Source organism: Porites lutea, chromosome 7 (assembly GCF_958299795.1).
Source record: "Porites lutea chromosome 7, jaPorLute2.1, whole genome shotgun sequence".
Classification (NCBI taxonomy): domain Eukaryota; kingdom Metazoa; phylum Cnidaria; class Anthozoa; order Scleractinia; family Poritidae; genus Porites; species Porites lutea.
Window position 1 is genome coordinate 32,075,879 of NC_133207.1, and position 20,954 is coordinate 32,096,832.

At 40.4% G+C, this 20,954-nt stretch overlaps 1 protein-coding gene across 1 annotated transcript; it reads left to right on the forward strand.

Moving 5' to 3' along the window:
- Positions 1-14,566: 14,566 nt before the first annotated feature.
- On the forward strand, positions 14,567-20,664 carry LOC140944286 (uncharacterized skeletal organic matrix protein 5-like). Its single transcript, XM_073393440.1, has 2 exons — positions 14,567-14,689; positions 20,034-20,664. Exons 1-2 carry the CDS (start codon positions 14,618-14,620, stop codon positions 20,553-20,555), a joined length of 594 nt encoding a protein of 197 aa, XP_073249541.1. The 5' UTR covers positions 14,567-14,617; the 3' UTR covers positions 20,556-20,664.
- The last annotated feature ends 290 nt before the right edge of the window (positions 20,665-20,954 follow it).

Consider the following 20,954-nt stretch of genomic DNA (forward strand, 5'->3'; position numbering starts at 1 on the left):
TCAGCAAATCGTGTGACACATCATCTGGATGTGGCAGTGATTGGATAACACACAATACTCCCTGACGTCACCTACCGCAAGCAAATACGAGCAGAGTGATCGCCAAGGAGGAGTCATTGATATTATTAATCGATGTTTTGATTTCATGTGGTACTTTTATGGACAGAGACGCAGAGAGAAATTCAAAAAGGCACTAGAGGGCGCTCTCAAGTTCTTTCCTGGAATAATAAAACCGAGCAAAGATTGTGTTTTCAAAGCCTCGTAGTTAAAAGAAAAGATGTTCTCGGAGTATGGAAAAGCGGCTCATATACCAGCTTTTGCCGAAACTATGCCCGATTATTGGTTTCACAAGACCGGGACAAAGAAGACGATATCAGTGCTTCAGATATCTAATTTCTGATTTACAACATCCTGCCGTTAAAAGGGTATTGTTACTGTCAATAAAATTAGAGCGACAGCGAGGTAGCCATGTATTGAGAATAGCCGAAACTTAGCTTGACTTTGCTTGTGAGTTCTTGTGCCGGTTACGATAGCGTACGTGATTGGAATTCGTTCGCTTCCTCTTCAAAATTTTTTTTCACTTTTGAATTGTCTTAAGCTTAAGCGGGTGCCATCATATTTCGCCAACGGAATTGACCTTTGCTATAAACTCTCACTTCTTTCTTAACTGAACTTGTTGCAGCTTTCACGAGCTCTCTGTGAAGTGGTGGAGTTTGCTGCTGCTTGATAATTTTCTAGGCATAGGTGTTTCACCATCGCACCTTCCTATCAATTCATTCTTGAAGCTCCTTTCAACCACCCGAGAATACGAGGGATAACCAACAAAACCTACAGAAAAAAAAAGAGATTTTCCCTCGGACGATTCTCGGCCTGATCTACATCAGCTTTTTAGCTGCTAGACTCTGAAGAATGAGTGCCTGTTGTAACTCTGTAAACAAAAGCAATTTACAGTTTTCCGGGTACACGTTTTTTTACAAGCAGAACGTTGGCGATCGTACACCAGCACAATTCCTAAAACATGCTATAATTCCTCAAAAACGGCAGGTTTTTCATTACAAGTATTCGAAAACTTCTCAATGGAGGTTTCAGAAAAAAGCGAAATCGTAGCAACACAAGCACCGGAGCTCGGCCAGACAGTAGGCTGAGATTTATTTCAGGCGAGCTTTTTGACACGTGAAGCTGACAACCCAATGACCGAAGGTGATTTTAATTGGATAATATCGAATCATGCTGTGTGGGGCTGGAAGGCCCCAGTAAAAGCATCTGTGTCAGCCGTTTCTCTCCTTCAGCTCTCTCCCTTTTTCGCTTCCACCTTTCCCCTCTTCCTCCAGAAACGCCTGATACTCAGGCTATGCAGTGGCAGCCCTGGATAGCTGTTTTGCCTTATGGGGCTCATTAACTTGGCATGGCCGTCGGTCTAATGAGCGCGGATTAGCCCGCCTGGCAAAAACCTTTTACTACCGAGGCGAGTGCAAGCACTTCTTTAGGCGCCAGCTCCACTGTAAACAAATGGTAGCTGTTGGTTGGGAACTGCAAAAACAGTTCTCCCACGGTATGCGTATGGAGATGGGATCAGAAAAATTGAGCTACGTGCCCAAATACAATTTGAAAAAATACAAATTAACTGCTTTGAAGCACACGTACCAACTCCGCGGTATGGCCAGCACCTTACGCATGCGTACAACCATGAGCCCCAATAAGGGCGAAACAGCTGTTCATGGCTGCCACTGCCGGGGTGATATGGTTGTGCCCATGCGTAAGGTACTGGCCATACCGTGGAGTTGGTACGTGTGCTTCAAAGCAGTTGATTGGTTTTGTTTCTAAATCTTTAAGTCAATTTAAACGATTTGATCGTCTGAATTTCTGATTTTTTTAAGTACTGTGTACACAGCATTCATGAGAAACAGGTCTTAATTAGGTTGTTTAGCGTAGTTAGGTTTATTTAAGATTTTTTATACTCCTGATGAATTTCACCGTGTTCAAATATAGAATCATTATATACATATATTATGTATAGAATCATTATATTCTATTCTATTCTCTGGCGCGGACGCAAAACCGGAAATCACTGGACAGTGTGGACTGAGATTAACCTAGCAGCACTATACGATGCGTCCTTAAGGGTGCAAAGTTTCTTGATTGAAGTTTTGAGACTAACGTTTCAAGTCCTTCAACAAACTCGTTTAGTAAATCACGCCGTGGTTGGTGACATTGAACGAAGAGTATTCATAGATTATAATAATTTGAACTCAATTGAACTGTTGCAAATAAATAATTTAAACAACTCTTGATAGGCTGAAAGAGAAAACGGACTTTGCAGGGGGATTACATTACGTCAAATAAATTCTTATACCTAACTTCCACTTGCTGATTTGTAGATGAGTGTAAAACAGGACAACATAACTGCCACGATGATGCATACTGCACCAACACCAAGCGTTCCTTCACTTGTACTTGTAAGCCAGGATATACTGGGGATGGTGTTAACTGTGCAGGTAGCAAACCTGATAAGGAGCTTAAACTAACAGGATTTCATCTTTAGTTTTATGCTATTCCATACCATAAAGATTAGAGCCAATCAGAAAGCTGGAAACCGGTTTCATATTTGGTCAGTGGCATGTCTCAGATCGGTAGCTTCTTCGTATTGTGGACGGGTGCAATCACAAAATGACGTAATACAAAAGATTAAAAGGACACTATACAATATCTACACCACATAAAAATAGCTAACCGACAATAGTTTCCCCATCATCAAGAAACACCCCACAGGTCGTATCCATGAAAAATGTCTGGTGTCAGTTGCAGCCTCTAGATTCCCCGTAGACTGCGAACAGGCTCACATGTGCGATTTCGAGGGACATTTGGGCGTGCACATTTCCTAGCCCTATTATTGTCGCCGGCTTTGTCTGCTCGAGCCGCCAAAATTTTCCTTTTCGTGGGCTAAATTCTCCCAGCCAAAGCTTTCCAAGAGTGCAACATGTAAATTGGTTTATCATTTGTATTTTTTAGTTATTTGGCATTCAATCTAACTTTCTTTTTTGTTTTGTCCACTAAAAAAATTATCATTCTATAAAAATATGATATATATCTATCCTCATTGGATAGAATCAATACAAAAATCAAACAAAGCCCGTTGATAATTCAGCATTAACTCTTTCTTTGCAGAAATAAACGAGTGTGAAACTGGAAACCACCAATGTGACGCCGATAGTTCAGTGTGCGTTGACACTAAAGGATCTTACAAGTGTGTCTGCAGGAGTGGTTTTTCCAAAAGTGGACATGAACATAAATGTACAGGTAAATATACCATGCACCGAGCACTTCAAGATATGCTATTGAAATGTATACTTTAAAAATGTCTTCTTCTTTTCTCGGGTTTGCGTGGGGTGAATCAGGTTGAAATGATAAAAGCATCCTCAAAATGGGAACGTATGCGGCATATTATGTAGCCTACGAAAACATCCGTTTCTCCACGCTCTAGCTGGGGACGTTTCGCGCGGAGGAACGTCTGCGACTCAGCTACAGAAATTCCATAATGATGACGTAAAACATGTCCAGAATCCAGTCAGAAGCCCTGATTGGTCGACGGAGTAGTTACATTGTTTTAGCTATTGTTTACGAATGATAGACAAGCCAAAAAGGTCAAATGCAAACACGATGAATCTCTAACAAAACAGTCAATATTTGTGGAATATTGTCTTCTCTAGAACAAGCATTTGAGTTTTGCTGGAGCTCGTTCGCAGATGAACACAACACTTTACAAAATCGGCCAGGAGAAACTAAAATTGAATAAATTTACATTTGGAACCCCACGACTACCGGATTTATTAAGTAAACATTGATTTGCGTCATCGGTATGGAATTTCTATCGCTGAGTCGTAGACGTTCCTCTGCGCGAAACGTCCCCACCAGCGAAGAGCGAGAAGAAACGGATCTTTTCGCAAGCTACATATTATGATGCTTAACAGATCTACAATTTGATAATTGAGCATTAACTCTTAATTTGCAGACATAAACGAGTGTGAGACAGGAAAACACAACTGTAACGCCACCAGTTCATCGTGCAATAACACTAAAGGATCATTTAGGTGTGCTTGCATGGAAGGGTATTCCGAAAGTGTACCTGATCATAATTGTACAGGTAAATATACCACCGAGCACTTCGAGATATGTTTCCTGGATATGTTAATTGAAATGGATACTTAAAAATACCTTCTTCTTTTCAGGCTCGGATTTACGTGAATCAGGTTTAACAGAAATTGTGTAACTACGTCAAAAACTCTCGTTTTCTTTTCTTAGTTTCCCCTTTTTTTTTTCTTTTGCTTTGCTTCGAAAATTTTGGTTGGTAGAGATTGAATTAAAGAGATCGGAACTAACTACTTGAAGACCGCAAGATAGCGCGACGTACTCGCTCGAGGCCCATGCGCACTGTTCTTCATGAACTGGAATGAATGACGGAATGATATGCATTGTCGATGTTTTTTTTTACAGGTAGGATGATGTCAAGTTGCAAGGAAATTTATGATAAGTATTTGTGAGTACAGCATACGTGATTACTATGGTGTTAGCAACATTTTTTGTTCAGTACTTTTTTCGTCTCAATGTAACACACAACCTTTCTCATATCATAGTAAGTACCATGCAGTTTCTTCAGGTTCGGACTTTAGAAAAGGGCTTTCTTTGCGTACTGACAATGTAACCACATCCCCCCAAATTAATTGTTAGCTTCGTCATGTGGAGCTCTATGTCGGTTAGTGTTATCTGGAAAAGGTGACTCCAATGGTTTTTACTAGGAGCAAAACCTCCCAAGTTTGAGCTTTAATTACATATTGCGGACAAAGATCTCGGAAAAATGAAATCATGGCTTTAATAGGGAAATCTTGCTAGAACGAGTGTCAATACCAAATTTTAAAAGAAATTTATCGAACAGTTTCGAAGTTGTTATCGCGTTTATAGAAGTATGACACCACTTTTATCAAAAATTAAAGTTTGGAATAAATTACTGATAAATCTGAGAAAGGTCCAAGTAAAAAGGAATACGAAGAGCGTTAATTTGCTAATTAAACGAATTTCATAATTCTAATTAAATAGACTTTGAACTTGTGAGTAAGTAATCAAGGCAATAGAGTGATGAAAGATGTTGTATAATTCATTTTTACCGTTCATATTTCTTAATCATATAAATTATATGTTAATCAGTATTATTCTAAACTGTTTAAATCTGAGGGCCACAAGTTCATCCGTTTGACACTCTTGCTGTCACTTGTTACCTTCTTAAGTAAATCCAGTTGTCATCTTATCTTACTGTGCAATAAACAATCAAGAAGGCAACACCATTCAGGCTGTGATACATTTCGCCATGTCACCTAGTGCCATAAAATGGAACTGTAGCAGCAAAGGTTTCCAAATTTTTTTGTAGATATTATTTAAGTGTTTCAAAGTCATAATAAGACAAGATGTTCTTCACTTCAACCTTTTTCAGGGGCCACAAGTGCAAATTTCCATCACTTTGGCTAGTATTGTGTTTGAAGTTGTCTGTCTATTAGTTTTCAATAAAGTGTGTCTCATCGTCACATCCTAAAGAAAGGGTTTGTCCGAAATGTATTGGTAGCTTTCTACCTTTCTACACGCATGATCTATCGACATAGGATGATGAATGCGCGTACAACAGTAGTACCATGAATAATGGTGTACACCTACAAGCATTAATTGAAAAGAGCCTGCACCTAAGAATCATCCAATATAAATACCCGGAGCATGAGCGACATTCGATGGGCTGCTGCTTACTTTAAAACAATACACATTCGATGAGCAAAAAAACCCCGTTGAGTGGCAGAATTATCAAAGTCAGGAAGAAATTTAACATTGTTTGGCAATCACATTATTTCTCAAGGTACAAGATTCCATGGCCTCAGGAACTGCAAAATGATAAGCTTGTTTAAAAAGAATGCAAAGAACGAAAAAATATTTACCAGGCTCGGTAGATTTTGTATTGTGTGAATGAAACCGACGGTATGTCAGGTACACAACAGAGTAAATTCGCATTTAATTCCACTGCACGCCCGTTATTTTTAAACTTCAATCAATTTATTTGCCCTTTTTAACATAGTACAATAATTACACAGTCTTATAATTAAAATATACTTGGGCAGGAACTCTCAGCAAACCCTGTAGGGCTTTTCGAGGAGAGCCGCTGGACAAGTTTTATACAAGTATGATGTAAATTTAAAATTACATGTCTGTGTTATAGATTACATGTATAAAGTATAGAGCGACTACTCACATTTTTTATTATATGTTTGATCAAGAATCTTGTCTTCTTGAAATGTTTGCGTTAGAATTATGTTATCAAAAGCTCTCAGAGCCCTTTTTATTCACTGCCACAGTAATCTGGCTTATAAAATCTGTACATGATAATTCGCGATACCGGATCGCGCACCATTACAGCAGCCGCAAGCGAGAGATGTATTCCATGTAGAGCATAGCATAGTTTTAACTTTAAAAATAACTGTGGGTCAATGCAGTGTGCTCCTTTGTGGACGTAGGGAAAAGCTCCAAAGCATTATAGAAGCGAGTTAACCACTAAAATAAGGTACTAAAGATCGAGCTTGATTTTCAATATTTACTTAAACACCGGTTGTCCAGAGCCAGGAACTCTGCTCTGCTCTGATTGGATATTACTAAGAAGGCGTGAAAAATATTCCTCGAAAGCTCTTTCTATAAATAAATTTTCATGGGAAAGGGTTGACTCCATTTCCATTTCTCCTCGGCCTAGCACGCCTTCCTTGGTCGCAGTCCAGGTTTGCTCACTATTGAGAGGCGTTAGTATGCGGAACTGGAACACTGGTGGATTGAGCCTTTCCCGGCCAAAACAAGAACAGCAAAATTCTGTTTGGCAGTATTTAATATCTGGCTGAAAGTCAAATGCATATCTCCGACTGGTTACAGAGACTTGACCATTTTCTCACTGAACTCGTTGCTTCATGGCATGGGATGCTGAATTTGGCGATGTTAACATCGATATGATCAAACAACAAACATCTGATGTCAAGCGGTACACTGAAATGCCCTCGAATCACTGAACCTGAAGCAAGTCGTCACCAAAGCAACAACAACTACGAAGTCCAGTCAAACTCTCGTTGATGACGTTATTACAAATCTCCTAAACGCGTTTCACATACTGATGTTCCCTCATTTCCCCACTCATTAGCGATCACGACACGTCATATGTTTTTTTTTAATCAATGTTTATCCAGGGGCATCCACTTTAGCAGAGCTAGTGAAATGGAGCCCTGACACAACACAAAAACAAAGACATTAAAACTAGACAATAAATTAAGTTACAAAGGCAACATGTACTGCAGGCGTAACTGTTTAAAATGGCGCTTTAGCTTGATTTTAAATTCTCTGAGAGTCTCTACTTGTCTAATGATTCTCGGTAGGGTGTTGTAGGTCCGAGCACCGGTTATTCTGAAGCTACCTTGGTATTTAGTATTTTTTGCGAAGGGAGGGCGCAGCAAATAACGGCTTCCGGTGTTATCGCCACGGAAAAGGTGCGCGTGCCTAAACTCTGCACCAGGGCGGAAAAACCTTACAACTAACCTCAATAAATTTTGTTTAAATGCGGTTGCCGGATTTGCGACGCATTGCGCGAATCGCCATGGCGCGTTGCACCCGAGACGCAAAGTTTGAAGCAGCACAACGCCGCTATATCAAAATATATCAATCTAATATTTTGTCATGTTTATTTAAAATTTATCCCCCTTTAACATATGTAAAAATTGAGGTTAAGAAGTGTTAAGCTTTTGCAAACGAAACGGCGAAAGACGATTAGGTGATATTTAGTGGAAGGAGGAGGTATTCAACACTTTCAAATTAAACTCAAATTTTGGCATTATACAACCAACAAGTTTGACTTATAGGCATACAGACACAAACATATGAAACTGTTTATTGATATTGTTATGAAACGAATTTATCTATTTAACATTGTAGCCTGAAATTAAAGAAAGAAAATAGGATTTCCGGTTTGCAAAAAGGAAAATTTCGCCGGCCTTCAAGCGCACCGGAAGCGCGGAAAGAGCGCTCTTGCCAGTCCTGCTCCGCATCACACATTAAATGAAGAGCGGAGCGCTCGTTTCACTGCTCAACATTTATCCGCCCTGCTCTGCAAGTAAGTACGAAGCCGCTATTCCGTGAAGACACTTATGGACTAAGACGTATTTGAGATAATTTCTGCGAGCTTGTAGGCTGGGCCAGCCAAGTATTGATTTTTACTCCTCAGCTCCTATAGACCGACCTTCAATAATACATGAGACATAATACGAGCGATTTCTTACCGAACTAGCTCAAAAACTATCCGATAAGAAGCAGATGGATGATAGCATTGTGATTCTTTGGTTGAGAGCAAAACTATGTGGATGTTTACCGGTTTCTGGGTAATCGGGCCCGATTTTTTTCAGTCGGACCCGAATATTAACTCGAACCTGATTTCGTTTAATCGAGTACGATAACAAATCAGGTCCGTTTTCTAGTCCGGTCCGATATATTTCGGATCGGATCCCAAAACTAATCGGGCTTGAATTCTTGTTAAATCGGGCCCGATAAAGTAATCGGACTCGATTTAAATTAATCGGGCCCGAATTGTCTTAAATCGGGCCCGATTTCTGAATGTTTTAACCTATTGAGATCAGCAGTTTTATGTGTAAGAGGCTCCAGAACAATTAAACGTGGCAGAAATCGCAAATGTGATTGGAAAGATAAAGTAGACACGTTTCAAGTATTGTTTTGAACATTTTTCTCTCTCTTTTTTTTTACCCTAGCCTAAGGCTTTTTATTTTAGATACATTTTTATCAATGATTTTGTGATGACTTTTATCTTATGCTTGTATACTGTAATCTTTTATTGGATGTTTTTTTAATAAAGCTATATTTCCTTCATAATACATGCGGCGCGTCTATTTAGCTTCTGGGTAAGTTTTGTTCCCAACCCCACAGCTGTCCCAGACAGGCGAACAGCAATCGAACAATGGCAAAACTATAGTAATGTAGAGCATTTGACAAGTTGGCTTGGAAAGAACCTTACGCGCTCGACGCAGAATACCTAATCTAGACGAGATCTTATTACCGATATATTCTATGTGGTCCTTCTAAGATAAGGTGTTGTCTAGGAGGACCCCAAGATATTTAAACTTGTTAACTCTTTCTAAACTCGTGTTACTGATTTCTATAACTAGATCGACAGCCTCCACGGTCCTCTGATGGGTACCTACAAGCATAATTTTCGTTTTTCAAGATTAAGTATTAGAAAATTAGCTTGAAGCCAGCTTAGGACATCAGTTAGGCCACTAGTTAACTGAGCTTGAATTTCACTGACTGACTTGCTTGCAAAATAGACAAGTGTATCGTTAGCATAAATCTCGACGCTACAACCATGAACCGCCAGAGGTAAGTCATCAGAGTCATTTATGTAGATGATACATAATAAAGGGCCAAGTACGCTACCCTGGGGGACCCCCGAAAGATATAGGCTGGGGCTCAGACACGACCCCATTAGTGCAAACACTTTGGGTGCGCATGGTTAAGTAGGATCTAAACCATTGGACAGCAGAGCGATTCATTCCTAGTGAAGTTAACTTATCTAACATGATCCTATGATCTAGGGTGTCAAAGGCCTTACTTAGGTCTAAAAATAAAAGGCCAGTTAATAGTCCTTTGTCAATCATGATGTTTTCCAGCAGTGTTTGTCACGTGTAATGGACAGTCAATGCGTTTGTCATCCGTTTCACTCCAAGATACAAGGTTATTAGGTACGAAAAACAGTTCAGGGACTATTTCACTCAACTTCATTTGAGGTCGTTTATGCTTTAATTAGAGGATCCTAACGAACAGGTAATCGCGTTCAATACTCTTATTTCGGACTTTTTAGAGTGACATGCACCCTTAGAGCGTGTGAGGGTGACAAGACAACCTGCGCTCTGGTTGAATGATCCGAACATTCGAACGCTGCCGGAGGCATGCAAACGTTATCGTAGGGAAGCGCACGCACCCCCTCACAGTGAGGCTGCGTGGGACATCTTCAAAGACGCCCGTAACAGTCTTAAGAAACTGATTGGGAGAGCAAAGAGAAGGTTTATGACCAATGCACTCTCGTATAAGCGGCCCATCGAAGTATGGAATGCATCACACTTTTTTTGTACATTTGTCTCCCGTTTTTGCACGACTACGACGTGAAAATGCATGCCTTATTTCGCTTTTTGAGGAGGACGTAAACAAGCAACGACGAAATTTTATTTCTCTTTCTGAGCTTAGATCAAGGTCACTCGAAATTCAGCTTCAGGAGGATTTGCCTACATTTTACAAAGTAAGTGGGTAGGAATAGTCGCTATAAAGACTGAGAGAACGCAAATTCACTTTTTAAGAGACGTTCTCGTTGTCGTCGCATCGTTGGATCTTAAAGTCCCTAGTGGCAGTTGATAAGGAGGAGCTGCATAGGCGTGTAAATGCGCTTGCGCAGTACCCTGATACTTCCTTTCGTCTGAAGAGTGTTACCTATTTGAAGTTATTCGGTAGATCAAAGCGCTGCGGTCCGACTGCTCTACTGGTCCGGATAACATCCAACCCAATTCATCAAGCTAGTCCCAGACCATTTAGCATCGCCTTTAACGCATATCTTAACAAAATCCAACAAAATGCAAGGAGATTATTTTCCGTAAGAAAGGTTTCAGTCAGGACATCGCGCTAGTTAGTAACATACCGCAGTGCGCAGAGTTATCCATATTAGGTGTTACTTTCCAACAAAATTGTAAATACAGTAGTCATGTGCGTGCGAAGGTAATTAAGGCGAACAAGTCATTATTCGTATTAGGATCTTTACGTAAGGAAGGAATGTCCCAGGAGGAAGTAGATCACCTTTTTAACGCAATAGTTTTACCAAATTTTTCTTACGCTTTGCCTGTTTATGGTGCCTCAGATTCCGACCTTTCTGTAATACAGAATTTTTTAGACCGGTGTATGAAAAGAAAGTTTATGTCCAAGAATGTAAATATCAGGGATTTGCTAGAGAAGGCGGACAAGACACTCTACAAAAAAAGATCGAATGACCCCGAATGCCCGTTCTTCCAGTTTTTACCTAAGGAAAAGAACATGAGGTACAATCTTAAAAATACGTTAGTCTCTGTCCCTAGAATCTACACTGACAGGTTTAAGAACGTTTTTAGTAACAGAATAATTTTTAGATATGATATGTAAATAGTTTTTTGAGTTTATATTGTAACTTAGGATATGTGATTTTATCTTAAGAAATAAAGATTATTATTATTATTATTATTATTATTATTATTATTATTATTATTATTATTATCTTAAACACGTGCATTTCGAAACTGGACTTTCCAACTCTTTGGAAGGTTGCGCGCATTAGTCCATTCCGAAGGTGGGCGAACCCCAGGGAAATGACGATTTTCGCCCTGTTTTCATTTTGCCTGTGTTATCAAAGGTTTATGAAAGACTGTCTTGAAGACAAATGGTGGATTTTCTCACGGAAACTGCTGCGCTTCAGCCAAATGTAAGTGCATACCGCAAAGCCACTCAACTACAACTACTTTGCTTGCAATAAGAGATGATATCCTTAAGGTAAGAGTAAGAGTAAGAAGTTTATTGTACACTCGCCTGCGGGGCTTTTCAGTGATACAAGACAAATATAATTCATTATCAAGTATATACAAAAAAATATCTACCTAAAAAGAAAATAAAATTACTTGAGTTTCCCTTTTTAAAATTCCTATGATACAATAAAAGGTTAAAACCTACAAAACGCTCGCGGGATCAAGAAATTTATGTAACAATATTTGCCTCAGTTTAAAAATCTCTATGATTCTTACTTAATTTGAGGTCTTTATCTAGGCTGTTCCACAAACTGACAACTCTGTACTGGAATGATCGCTCACCAGCAGCTGTTTTAAATAAAGGGATATTTAATTGTTGTGAATTGCGTGTCACGCGCCAAAAACTTGGCCTCTGGTAACTACCTTGGATGTGAGGTAATCTGGGACACAGCCAGTCATACATATAAACGCAAAAACAGCGTCCCTTAAATATAATTGCTGTCCTACAGGTAACCAGCACAAATCCCAGAGAACTGGAGAGATATGATCGAATTTTCTCGCTCCACTAATTATCCGGGCGGCAAAGTTCTGTACGTGTTGCAATTTACGTATATTTCTGTCAGAAGTGTTAGACCAGACCGCCGAGCAGTAAAATAATTTACAAAAACAAGGGCGTTAATTAAAATCGCTAGAAAGTCTAAATTAAAAGCGTGTTTTGAGCGGTTTGTCTGGGGTAGCTTAGAAATACATGAAGCAGTGAGAACTGAGATATGGCAATCAAATGTCAGGGTAGGATCAAATATCACACCTAAGTCCTTAATGGAGTCTGTAGGTAATGAACAGAGGTGAGGTCACCATTGCAATTATTGCAGACTTGTCTAAAGCTTTTGATACAGTTGTGTATGAGAAATTTCTGTGCAAATTGCATAAGCTAGGGTTTTCCAAGTCCTCTCTACATTAGATTGTGAGTTATTTGACTGATCGAACGCAGTACGTCCAAATCAGTGATCGCTCGTTGGAACGCTTAAATGTGTCTTTTGGGGTACCTGATCAGGGATTCATTTTGCGTCCCCTCTTATTGACGTACTGACGTACTCCCAACCGAGGTAAATTGCCATCAATATGCGAGCGATAGAACGATTTATAGTCACTCTAAACCATCTGAGCCTCAGAGTTGTCAGGCGGAGATGCAGGCTGCGCTGGACAAGCTGTATACCTGGTCATCCCGATGTAACTTGGCTCTCCATCCTAAAAAGACTAAAGTGATGCTTCTTTCAACTCCCCAGATGTCAAGAACTCATGGGCTAGACGGACACTCCATCCATCTCTTATGGAAAGGGTCTCGAGCGAGTTTCAACTTTCCGCCTACTTGGTACGGAAGTGCACGAAAACGTCAACTGGAAAAGAGAGAGACTGACTGCAAGATCTCAAGTTGTTACGGAACTTTGTCTGTACTGAAGAAGCTGAAATACCTTGCCCCGTATAATGTCAGAAAACACTTGGCAGAGTGTCTTATTTTGTCAAAGATCGATTATAATGACATTGTCAGTGATATTATAGCAGATTATCTTGTTAAGAGACTTCAGCGAGTACAGTTAGCGGCTGCTAAGCTGTTTACCTGGTCATCCCGATGTAACTTGACGCTCAACCCTAAAACGACGAAAGTATGATGCTTCTTTCAACTCCCCAGATGTCACGAATTCATGGACTAGACGGACACTCCATCAATTTGCTAGTTTTGTTTTAGGACACTACGCAACCAAGCTTCATTTCCTTTATTAAATACGTTCATACACTCCCGTAGTCCCCTCGAAAACCATACCCGATTCCAGACTAAAATGGGCAAAGTCTATAACCGTTTTCAGACCAAAACGGCCTTTGGGGCGTCACAGTCTATATGGGTTATATAAGGGAGTACCCCCCGCGGATAACTGTGGGCCCATGTGGGTTAGTGTTGTCTAATTCTAAAGTGGATAAGGTGACTCCGCTGTTTTTTATTAAAACAATAGATAAGGGCTGCAGAGTTGCTAGCCAGGACTTGAAATGCGGTGCTCTTCCGATTAAATTGTATTTATTCGCGAGAGCGCTTTTCATTTTTTTTTTCGAGGGCGGCGCTCTTTCAAGCAACTATGGTTTTCATTTCATATGACGGCCTTATTACTCTTGTGGTTCATCTGCATTACATCTGAAAACTTTTACATTTACTGTCAATTATCACTTTGCTGGCTTCAACGGCCTAACTATCCTTTCTACTGCTGCTAAAATTCAAACTACAAAACTATCGATCCTACGGAGATTTTACTTTTACGATGTATTAGAGCAGCTGAAAACTAATTTTCATAAAAATTTTCGCTTCAAAAGGGTTCTTGGTTTTGTGATAGAGTACGCTTGAATTTCTAAGCTTTTGCGTGACGCGGCATTTACATGACAGCCAAGAGAGCTGTCATTGTAGGTGAAAAAAATGACTTATTTCAGGAAATTTTGCCATCTAATATTTCATGTATTAGAAAAAGTATTACTTTAATGTTTATGAGTTCCTCGAAGAATAAATTCACGCTTTTGTAGCAAAACTCGGTAACAGATGTTTCTGTTGGTTTCCGTCCGCCATGTTGGTGCTCATCCGGATGGGCACCAGTATGGCGTCTCCATACAAATCAGTCTATAAATTTGGGTAAAACATTTCTTCCGATATCTCGTATATTAAATATTCCGGCTCTGACCTGAATCTTGGCAAGGGTCTTTGCATATTTACCTCCTTTCATTTCCCAGATTCTGGATTTTATCTTTTGAACGGTTTTCATTTTTTTAAATCTGTTTTGAATGACGTCACATTGAAAACCCGCAATATGAGGACGGTCACTTACTAAAACATGCAGAGAAAACAAATCTTGCTTGATTTCATGCAGTGCCTCAAAAATATATCATTATATAAATATATATTTACTAGGAAGCGTGAAAACAAAGCCTACTTACTGAATGTGGAGTCTAAACGAATTCCTGTGTACTGTCAAATGGAAGCTGCTGAGCTTGGAGAATGCGGAGGAGGTGGATGGACGCTCGTCATGAAGATCGATGGCGAAAAGGTAGCAGCAGCGATGGAATAATTTTTGCCCCCTCGGGGATTTCGCCCAGAAGGCGAAATCCCGAGGAGGCACTCTAGTAACTAGCGCGTATATTAAGTAAAGTACTTACGGTTGGAATATACAGTCAGTGTGTCAGAAAAAATCTCGACTTGCTTGAACAGGGGCAGCGAGGAATCGGTAGGTAATGATGACGTTTCTATTGTTTGCGCCCGCAAGTACGAAATGGTTAGGATGACGTAAAGACAGAAAATCGTGAGGGGACCGGTTAGGTAGATTTTGTAACATTTCAATTGTGCAGTCATACTTCGATACTCTTTTGCGTTACGGGTTATCAGTGACATTCTGTGGAGCAGTTGTTTTGAAAGTTATGGACCAAAAGACACTCGTTAAGCGCAGATGAAGTTCTAAGGTGCGTATAACTGTGTATATATATGAAGAGTTTGCCAGACACGAGTTCACAATTTTTTGATTGGAAACCTTGCCAGACACTCTTTCTCTCTCTTTGACCGGAATAAGACTCAGCCCCAAACAAGCAAGACGAGTGAACAACGGCTAGCTTATCACTAGCAGAACGATGGACGATTACAGAAATTCGCCGACAATCAAATTCTGTGCTGACTTATTCCCTGCTCACAGATGTCCTTCCGTTATAAAGTTTAAAATAAGACTAGAATGTACTAGCGTGAATTGTTCAAACGCCCTTTAATTGTTGAAGGCTCACTTTCCGGCAAATAAAATGAACTGAATGTAAAAAGTGAAAGAGAAATAGCGAAAAATTCAACTTCTAATTAAATCTTTTCCTATGGTTTAGAATGAACTATTCTCGAAACTGAGAATGTTTTGATCAAAGCTGTGTAAATCGAACTGAAACTGTGCATGGAACCTTGCGTTCCCTGTATTTATCTCACCTATTGTATGGAGTGGAGGGGGACAGGGGGGCGGGAGCCCGGGAGAACAGGGGGCGGGAGGGGTACGGGAGACGGGAGAAGAAAGGGCGGGAAGCGGGATCTCTATGATGGCGGGAAGCGGGAGAGAAATTCCAAAAGGCAAGCTTTCGTTAATTGTTACTGCTCATCATCCAGTCAAAAAAACGAACCCAACAACGTTTCTTGACTTCCATCAAGAGACTATAAAGGGGACAGAGAGGGCATCCCTCATATACACCCTATTCCATAGGTAATTCGTCTCGAGTTATTTTTAGAATCGGGATAAAGTTACCTCGCGCGAGGCGTGGATGTTTCGTGGAGGTTTCGCATGACCAAACGCACGTGCAAAACATGTCGGGCGAGAGGCAATGAAAGCGTAAAAAGATCGAGAGCATTCCTGAATATTGAAGCGAAATGAGTCGGCGCTCACATGGGAAAACGGAATCGCTGGACTCTTTGACAACCCGTGAAATCAGTTTAACTCGAAGTTGTTGTAACCTCAGTGCTTTAATAAAATGAGAAATTTCGCCGGTCTATTGAAACCGGTCGTTTGTACAATTCAGGGAGTTTAAGATCCAACGACGCGGACGACAACTAGAACGTCAAAAAAAACAATAGGTTTAATTAGCAAAACAACAACTTCGCACGTGCAACACACTTTTTTTGTTCATTTCTTTCCCGTTTTTGCACGACTACGACGTGAAAATGCCTAATTTCGCGTTTTATGGAGGACGTAAATAAGCAACGACGAAATTTTATTTCTCTTTCTGAGCTTGAATATGGTCCCTTGAAATTCAGCTTTAGGAGGGTTCGCCTACAATTGACAAAGTAAGTGGGTAGGAATAATCGCTATAAAGACTGAAAAAAATAAACATCAAACCAGAAATTGCTCTCTTCAAACTGTAAATTATAAATGATCCTGAGAGAATATTCAGTGGGTTAAGGATTTCCCTGCTCTACTGTTAGCTCTATACAAGAGAGGAAGGGCGATTCTTTTTTAATTTCGGTTTCGCTGACACAGCTTTCGCAGAAATCTCGCTGTAGTCGTTTTCGTCGACAAAAGGAATAGCAAAATCGCTCTCCGCGTCTTCCCCCATTTTGTTCTGCGTCATTTCGTGAAGAACGCGTGGCTCTCAGCGTGGGTCAACCACGCAGAACACATTCGCGCTATGTGATTGGCTGTTGTGTAAATTCGCACTTGGGATAGAAAAAAGAGCATTTTCCGCTGAAATTGGAAACCTTTCCAAGTCGGTTACATCATAGGTCACGAGTCCTCATGAATGAGGTGGCGTGACACATGTACACATGTGTCGACTGTGTAAGTCATGTCAGTGTCTCGTCTGTTTGACCTCTCTCGCAGGTAAAATGTCGTCAAAGACCATTTTAATCGGTCTAAGTATTTTTCGGTGTGGTGTGGAAAAATCCGTACATGGAAGACCTTCCTGGGAGCTCGCTCCGTACGATTGTAGTTTGCAAAACACTAAAGATTTTACGGCGTGGTGCAAACTTGTGTCATTTAACTTGTAATAAGCCAATAAGAGCAGAGCATTCGTTTCTTCAAATACTTCTTGTTAAAATCGGACATAGATGCATCATTCCGATGTAAAAATGTATGTATAACCGTTAAACCTCCCCGCCGATGTTTGATGAAAGATACAACTTCTCGAGCAAATATGAATAGGTTTGAGATTTGATAACCAGCAAACAATAATACTCCACCAGCACTTGACTGAACGCTTTAAAATGCAAACGGTTAACGAACATGCAATTATTGTCTCGTTGAAGTCAGTTTTTATAGCTTACGACTACTTACGAAAAATAACGAAAACTAACCGCGGTAGATATGCAATTAGTACAATAAGACGCTATGAACTAGACAGGAGTACTGAACTCTACCGTAACGTTTGGCCCTTCGACTTCATTTTGGCATGATACCCGTAATTTCGGGATTCCTAAATGCATGTTAATGCATCTTTGATAACTGCAATAGCTATTACACTGCACAGTGGACTGAGACTATTGTCGCTGTACTGGGATGTCAGAAGCGGTGGTCAAACCTAACCAGGTTATTGAAAACTCAGTTTAACTAAGAAAACTGACTTGTAACAATTTTCATCTTTGGCAAATTACCCTACAGCTTTAACACTAAACCCGGGCTTCTGATCTTTTTAATTTACATGATGATGGGAAAAATACAATAAAGGGCGGGAGTCGGGAGACAAAGGAACAAAAAAGTACGGGAGGCGTGAGAACGGGGTACGGGAAGCGGGAGGTTGTCACCCCCCTGTCCCCGCCCCCCCCCCCCCCCCCCCCCCACTATGGAATATGTGTGAAAATCTTCATTATGAATCGGTATATTTCAAAGAGCTACACAACGAGCAAGAATACCATTGACCAACAATGTACAGAACGGAGCTAGCTGCAGTGTCAACTATTACTATTAGTAGTATTCATTGATAATTTATCGCCCGCGTTCATGATTGGCTCCAATCCCTCGACTCTTCTTCATAACCATCCGTCGTTTACCATATTTGGAAGATGTAGGACTGAATATACATGATCGATGCTATGGTATATTTAACAATTATTCCTCGAGCCCGAACGGGCTCTGAGTCAATAGCCCATGAGGCCGAAGGCCGAATGGGCTATTAACTCAGAGGCCTTGAGGCCGAGAGGAATAATTGTTTTAGTAAAAGCCAACTAGTTGGTCAAAAATATCGAGAATAAGACAATTTTAGCTAGTTAAAGCTAGACGTTAATCCTTTTTTGCCGCCAAAAAGCGCGCGCTTTTCGCTTCTAGTAGGCCATAACATATAACCTAGTAGCAGCTCAACCAATCAGAACGCAGCATTGATAATAGACCACTAGTTGGATTTTACTAATGCCTGTTATTAAAAACTGACTCATTGGATAATTTAATTCTAGTGCTCTGATTGGCTTAGCCATCATGGTATATGAGCCATTATACCATGCTCTCCAAATATGGTAACTGTACGCGTCTGCTCAAAATTAAAAACAACTAAGCTACAAATCGGTTGTTTTTACAAATAAAGTTGGGAAGAATTCTCGATACTTTTTTGTGGGCGTTTTTGATAAAACAATTATTCTACTCGCCCTTGTTGGATATGAGATGATTACAGCCATCTCGGCGCTACGCACCTCGTTGGCTAAACTACCATTTCATATCCAACGCGCACTCGTGGAATAATTGTTAAATGACCCATCGATCAACTTCCAGCAGTTCCCTTTAAACTATTTTTTGCTAAAATTGCGACCGAGAATTGCTAGCAAATCAGTTTTGCGACAGACTGCAATCCTGGACGTAAGTGAACAGCGGAGCTGGTTTTAGGAAAGTAACTAAACAGCTTTTAAACAATTAGCTGAAAGGAAGCGAACATACCGTCAGCTTTTGGCTGGGGGTACAGGTATTGGAAATTGCCAATCAATACTGGACCGCACAGTATGGGAGTCTTTTGTGTAAACCATTCCGACTCATGTTTGAAATTAGTTGTTAGGTAAATGTTAAGCTTTGGTATGAATGGGGCAAAGGGCGTGATTTCAATCCAGTGCAATCCTTGGGGAAAGTTTTTTTAATAGCGAACGAACAAAACGTTTATTTCCTGAAAGGTTGATAGTTTCAGATGAATTGTTAGTTTTTCAATGATGGAGCAGAAGTTTTGTACAGAAATTGATTTCATTTAATTTTTACCCTTCTTGGCATATTTCCTACCATAATAATGTTGCGCAAAAGTGGGTGATCCCAGATAGCCCGTGAGGAGAATCTTGTGTGCCGCTCGCAAAAATGTTACCGCGAAGGTTTCTTACAAGAATAGGGCTTTACTGACAAACCATGAGGCTAATTTGGCTCGATTTTGGCTGAGTTCCTTTTTATTTGCGTTTTTATGAACCGAGACCGAGTTGAGGTCCATAAAAACGCGAAAAAGAACCAGCCCAGTATCCATTCCTCTTGACCGAAGATTTGGTAAATCAAGGATTTATTACATGGCCAAAAAGGAAATTGTTTCTCGCACAGACTACAGGATTCGCTTCATCTTGACGGGGCGTAAAACGGCCAGTCATATAATGTAGCCTCTTCACACTGGCTCACTAGTACTTCGAGATGGCAGCCATTGACCATCATCACAGCGAAATGTTTAGAGGAATCTCGCCATGTCATGTCATTTACCTGGCTGGGGTATTTATTACATTATTTTAATTCTTACCAGGCGTTTGATTGTCTTAGCCTAGATATTCTCAAAACTACTTGGGGAGGGGGAGGAGGTTGGATGTAGTTGACCCCCAGGGCCCAGAAGGCCAAATTGGATAGTCTTACAAACTTTTGGAGCAGAATGTGACTGCTGTGATGTCATGTGAAAACAGTTTGTTAATTGACGATATATCATTCTTTATCTGTTTAGATTACCTTTAAGTACGATTCAAAATTGTGGACCAACAAGACGGACCATAATCCCTCTGCGGGAAAGACCCTGCTTGATTATCAAGAAACAAAATTACCCACCTACTGGAGCACACCATTCACTAAGATCTGCCTCGCTATGAAGATCGGCCATCAAGTTAATTCGATCGTCATCAACAAACAAGCCAATTCCTTATACTCCCTTATCGCTGACGGAAAATACCGTTCGACGTCACTGGGCCGTCACACCTGGAAGAAACTGATTGGCCAACAGGCATCGCTGCAGAGAAATTGTAACAAAGAAGGGTTCAATTCTTACCCGGCGCGACACTACAGCAGAGCAAGAATAGGTATCATAAGTAACGAAAACAACAATTGTGGTAGCCCTGACTCAAGAATTGGGTTTGGTACTGGTGGTAATCCTTATGCTGACAACACCTGTGGAAACACGGCCTGGTACTGGTATGAACCAGACAATGGTGGCAAAAACATTAAAGCGATGGGCTATATTCTGGTGCAATGAGTATACAAATGCAACGTCAAAAATATTGTTCGACTTTATAGTCAATGATCAGTGTCCTTTACAATGCTAAATAGAAACTGTAGGTTAAGTGAAGGCTTAATTCTTGCGTGAACAAATATTTGTGGAAATTAAATTGAATAAAAGCATTGCTCAAAACAAAACCTTTTGTTCTGTTTTCCTCTGTCTCAATCATCCATTTATATTTTTACCAAGATACGCCTCTCTCCAGGGAACAGTCCTGGAATTTTTCATCAATAGCCCTTTGATGCATCCCCACAATCCCCTTCCCCGGCTACCAGCGCCAAAAATTACACGCGCACACACACTCCATGACACAAACCCGACACTTTCTGGCACAACACAGATGGAAAAACGCACTTAATCAAAACAGTGCCACCC

Excerpts from the sequence above, each read along its gene's own strand:
- LOC140944286 (XM_073393440.1), top strand. The coding sequence starts at position 14,618 with ATGGAAGCTGCTGAGCTTGGAGAATGCGGAGGAGGTGGATGGACGCTC. Across the intron at positions 14,690-20,033 it reads TGAAGATCGATGGCGAAAAG|ATTACCTTTAAGTACGATTC; the intron begins GTAGCAGCAGCG and ends TTATCTGTTTAG.